This window comes from Watersipora subatra, chromosome 10 (assembly GCF_963576615.1).
Source record: "Watersipora subatra chromosome 10, tzWatSuba1.1, whole genome shotgun sequence".
Classification (NCBI taxonomy): Eukaryota; Metazoa; Bryozoa; class Gymnolaemata; order Cheilostomatida; family Watersiporidae; genus Watersipora; species Watersipora subatra.
In genome coordinates, this window is record NC_088717.1 from 38,152,012 (window position 1) to 38,156,761 (window position 4,750).

The 4,750-nt window shown below is 46.5% G+C and overlaps 2 protein-coding genes across 2 annotated transcripts; both read right to left on the reverse strand.

Moving 5' to 3' along the window:
* Positions 1–216: 216 nt before the first annotated feature.
* Positions 217–1,608, reverse strand: LOC137407038 (uncharacterized). Its single transcript, XM_068093644.1, has one exon. The coding sequence runs from the start codon at positions 1,606–1,608 to the stop codon at positions 217–219; it is 1,392 nt and encodes a 463-aa protein (XP_067949745.1).
* Positions 1,605–2,928, reverse strand: LOC137407039 (uncharacterized). The gene is made up of 2 exons (XM_068093645.1): positions 2,119–2,928; positions 1,605–2,018 (listed from the first exon to the last, which is right to left on the reverse strand). The coding sequence occupies exons 1-2, from the start codon at positions 2,926–2,928 to the stop codon at positions 1,605–1,607; spliced, it is 1,224 nt and encodes a 407-aa protein (XP_067949746.1).
* Between the last annotated feature and the right edge of the window lie 1,822 nt (positions 2,929–4,750).

Sequence of the window (4,750 nt, forward strand, 5' to 3'; positions counted from 1 at the left end):
GCACAAGAGATCCAGTCCTAAGACCAGCCATTAGCGGATCCAGACTAGCCTGAGATAGAGATCCAGAGGCAGGCCGGGGGTTTGGTTTCGGAGCAGGCCTGACTACTAGGTCCCTGTCTTGGACTGACTTGACCGCCGCGGGCAGGTCAATCAGGCCTCGGACAAGGCCGGCCAGTAGCCCAGGTTGCGACTCTCTTGTTAGGAAGTAAAGCTGACTCAGCTACCAGAGTCAGATCCTTTACAATATGAAAACACAGGTTCGATATGTACGGCCTTTGAGTAAAGATCCATGAAGATCACACCCCATGCTTTACCAGTAGATCGCTTTTGAACCTCTCCTCTGATAGGGAAAGGTCCAAACAATTCTAGAACTGTGTTAGTGAATGGGGCTGATTGCTGCAACTTGCCCAGTAAAAGACTTCCCATCTGTTGGCTGAGCAGTTTGGGTTCCCAGATGCGACACAACCTGCAACTGTTCTTTACCCACTTAGCCAAGCTGGTTCCTTGTGGTACCCAGTAGTCATGAGGAAACCGTGCAAGCGTTGCATCTCGGCCCCTGCGTCCTCCTTGTCTATGAAACTCTTCCATCAAAAGCCTGGATAGTGGGTGCATACTAGGCAGTAGTCTTTGAGGAGGGTCTGTTGGTGTGCGTTTCAGAGGATTACTCTTCACCATTCTTTCACCTATCACCCATATCCCTTCACTGTCCTTAGTCGGTTTGAGCCGGACATACCTACCATGTTTTGATTTGGTAAGTTCATCTGTCATAGTTAGTTGCACTTCTTTTATGAGCAGCTTTTTGCTTTGCTCGATGTGTCTTGGGGTGATGTTACTGGTTCTTCCTGCCTTGAATGACTTGGCTTCAGCCATGGCGACTAGGCATGCAACTGTCCATATCAGTTTCTTAGCTGACCCGAAGCATCCATAATCCAGGTCTAATGTTGGTGCTTTTGTTGCCCTCGAGTGGTGGGTTGCGACAGACTTTTCACCAAGCAGTGGCCCTTTTTGACCAACGTCAGCTACGGTTTTCGTGGGCCACTCGCCCTCCGCTAGATAGAGAAATGAAGGACCTCTCCACCACTCCGTCTTGGGGCCGATCTCACAAAGTTTGCAACCGAGCGAGACCCAGTCAGCTGTATTGCTATTACCATCTACCCACTTCCACTCATGGCTGTTGGTGCCAGCTTGTACTTCACCCACTCGGACACCCTCATAAAGCTTGAATCGAGTGGAAGTCTTTGCCAGCATACACAGCACAGTTTCTGAATCTGTGAGATGGACAAATTTATCAAAGTTGTACCTCATCTCCTTCAGAATTGTTTCACGACTTCTCTTGGCGAGGACTGCACCATTCAACTCAAGTTGAGGCGTTGATAGTTTCTTGAGTGGAGCGATTCGAGACTTTGCCAAGATCAGGCGACAGAAGTAGCTGTTGTCCTCCAACTTCCAGTGGACATAGGCTGCAAAGCAATATGCTTTATCGCTAGCATCACAAAGGATGATCAGAGCAGGTTTTCCATTTGCTTTAAGAGGCATGAGACACCTGTCATATTTCATTTGTTCCAGGTCTCCCATCTGAAGCAGGAACTCGACCCACTTTTGTTTCATGCGAGGAGGTAGGGGTGGTCATCCCATCCAAATCCCAAATCCCAGGTTTCTCTGAGATAGATTTTACCAACTATGATGAATGGGGATAAGATCCCGAGTGGGTCATAGAGCCTCATAATTTGGCACAAAACAATGCGATTGGTCAGCGGAGGCTCCAGTGTTACTGGGATATCTTGTGGTCGAATATCTGGTCCAGAGGGTTTACCTCTTTTCTTGGTTGAGAAATTGAGGCGGGGTGTGAACCGAATCTCATCTTGAGACTGGCTCCATTCTACACCTAAGACGTGAGTTGTCTCCATACTTTCTCCATTTCCCTTGAAAACCCAACCTTTGATGTTAAATCCTCCTTCCTTTAGCACTTGGGTAGCATCATCTGCGAGTAATTTAGCTTCTGCCTCACTGTCTACTGACTCAACAATATCATCAAATACATGGATTGTTGAAACAGTTGATTGACTCGAGGGTATTTGTCTTTCATAAGTTCCTCTGTTTTAAAAATAGCCTCCGCACTTGTGGCAGGGGCCGGTCGATCTCCATGTTGACTCTTGTGATGACATACATCTCTGGGTCCCTGTTGGCATCCATATCTTGCCACAAAAACCTGTGGCAGTGCTGTTCTTCTTTAGTGATTTTGATTGAGTTGAACATCTTTCTAACATCACCAATCATAACAGCGGGCTTCTCTCGCCAGCGTAGTAAGATGCCCATGAGATTTGTCAGATAACAATCTGGACCTTTCGCCAGTGCATCATTCAAGGACTGACCCTGGAATTTCTGGCTGCTGTTAAAGACGATGCTCACTGGTGTGGATAGAGATTTCTGATTCTCAACTGCAAGGTGGCTGATGTAGAATTTTGGTCCAGCCCACTTCTCTATCTCATCCGCTGTAAGCTTACGTGCCACATCTCTGCATATCATATCTTCAATCTGTTCTTGATACACTTTGACCCATTGTTCCCCCCTTTTACATAGGTTTTGTTCCGTGCTTCTCATTGTGGCAAAGACAGCATTGTAGTTGTCTGGGAGTGTGCTCGGGTCTTTGATCCAAGGGTATGCCGTTACCCACCCTTTCTGTTGACTGTCATAGAACAGATTGTTTCGTATCAGTTCCAGCTCTTGCTGTTCCCGAAAAGAAAAGTCATGGCCCCTGATGGGGCATTTACCACATTTACATCCACCACAATGGGGGTGCACCTCTGTGGCCATTTCCTCAGCCTCGATGAACATGTCAACCTTTTTTATGTCAGCTTTTGTCAGAAATGTGTCAACAGATGATTTTTCATCTTCTTCTGTGCAAGATGACCCCATCAGATTACTCATTACACCTTGCTTGAGGGACGGATGACTACCTTGGAGGCACCTTCCAAAGGCTCCACTCATAAGACTTAAGTGGGTTCCTGCAGTGTCTATATCCACTTTTGGGATGAAATCCATAGTAGTCGTTGCCCAGAAGGATATCTACCCGACACCTTTGCCGCACCAAGTCAGACAAGTCATTCCTATGTGGAAAGAGTGTCTTGAGGACATCAATGTCAAGACCCGTTACTTCTGTGGTGATCTCCTCCATTCCATATGCAATAACCGGTACTACTTTACCAGAGGTGGTCACTAATCTGATTCGGTATACATTAGCCCGTTGTTCTGATGTGGTATTGCCGACCCGAGTAATTCGGAGTAGGGTGGTTCCCACCTTTTTCCCATTGAGCTTTCTCACTGAGCTGGTGGCGATGTATGTAGCATTGGAACCACCATCAGAGAACACTACAGCCTTGTGTGTAGATCCTGCAACAGGAACAAGTTGAATCGGGAACACTGAGTCTGTCATGTCCGGCTTTGCATGGTTCGTTGTTTTGTCATCTTGGGTTTGAGGGGCTTGGTGATCAGAAGATGGTTTGGGGCATTTTGCTCCTTGGCCATCTCCACCATTGCCTTTGCAAAGTAGAGTGTGGTGGTCCTCTCTGCGGCATATTGAGCACTTGTCAGTACTCTTACAGTTCTCTCTCTTGTGCAATCCAGCACAGCGGAATCAGGCCTTATGCTTGATTAACAAGCTTACCCTCTCCTTCCTCCCCATCTTTCTGAATTGACGACACACCATTGTATTGTGTATGACTTTTGGATTAGTATGTACCAAGCACGATGAAGTTTGTCCGTCTGGTGCATCTGCAGTGGAGGCAGCATGTGTCCTCACTGCTGAAGCTTTCTTGTCCTTCTCTGAATGCTTGGTTGGTTTTAAAACATCCTCTGACAATTCTCGTATGCAAAAGTTTCGCTCACTTTCCAAGAATTTCATGAAACTTGTGAAAGGATGTATCTTCTCCTCTGTGGGGGGTGTGGAGTAAACTCTCATCCATTCGCGTCTGATTATCGGTGGCAGCTTCGACCTCAGCACATCAACCTGTGTTGGTGTGACTGCTAGGAGTTGTCGTACCTCATCCAATTGACTGTAACACAGCTCAACTGTGTTGACAAAACTCACAAGACCTTTGTTATCTCCTTCAGTGAGCTGTTTAAGCCTTTCAAGCTCCAGGGACGTACTTTTAACAGCTACACTGGCATCAGAGTAAAGATTTTCCAAGCGTTTCCACATTCTCTCATGTGCATTTGGCTGATTGGCCAAAATCGCTTTGACATGCAAAAGAGCTTCTCCTTTAAGACACTGTTTCAGTGCCCATGCTCGTTCTTCTTCAGAGTCTATTTCATGGTATGCATAAGATAACCACACAGCCCTGAATTCTGCCCACCCTCTTCTGTTTCCACCGAACGTTGGAAAGGGGGCTTTTTGGAAACGACTATTTTCTCTCCTTGTGGAGGTATTGTTCGACACAATCCCTGTCCCTGTCCTCAAACTACTATCATATGCGGCAGTAATACTGAGATTTAGAAGTCTTGCCTGTGACTCACTGTTTAGTGGAGTGCTAGTTAGGTAACGAGAGTTATGATTTGTCAGCCTAAAACTTGAAACATCTTGGGCTTCTGGGATGGTGGCTAATCCACTATTTACTAATGGGCTTGGTGTTCTCGAAGAAAAGACTACCCGATCTGCATTCATATTTTGTCTTACCTGACTAGTACTCGGTGCACATGCACCTGGTAGCATTTGTGTGTTGCTCAATGATGCTGACACACCTGTGTCAGTCAC

Bases quoted from the DNA above. Each gene is read 5' to 3' on its own strand.
- LOC137407038 (XM_068093644.1), bottom strand. From the start codon at position 1,608: ATGAAACAAAAGTGGGTCGAGTTCCTGCTTCAGATGGGAGACCTGGAA.
- LOC137407039 (XM_068093645.1), bottom strand. From the start codon at position 2,928: ATGAGTAATCTGATGGGGTCATCTTGCACAGAAGAAGATGAAAAATCA. The intron at 2,019-2,118 runs GTGCGGAGGCTA...GATATTGTTGAG, and splicing joins TCGACCGGCCCCTGCCACAA to TCAGTAGACAGTGAGGCAGA.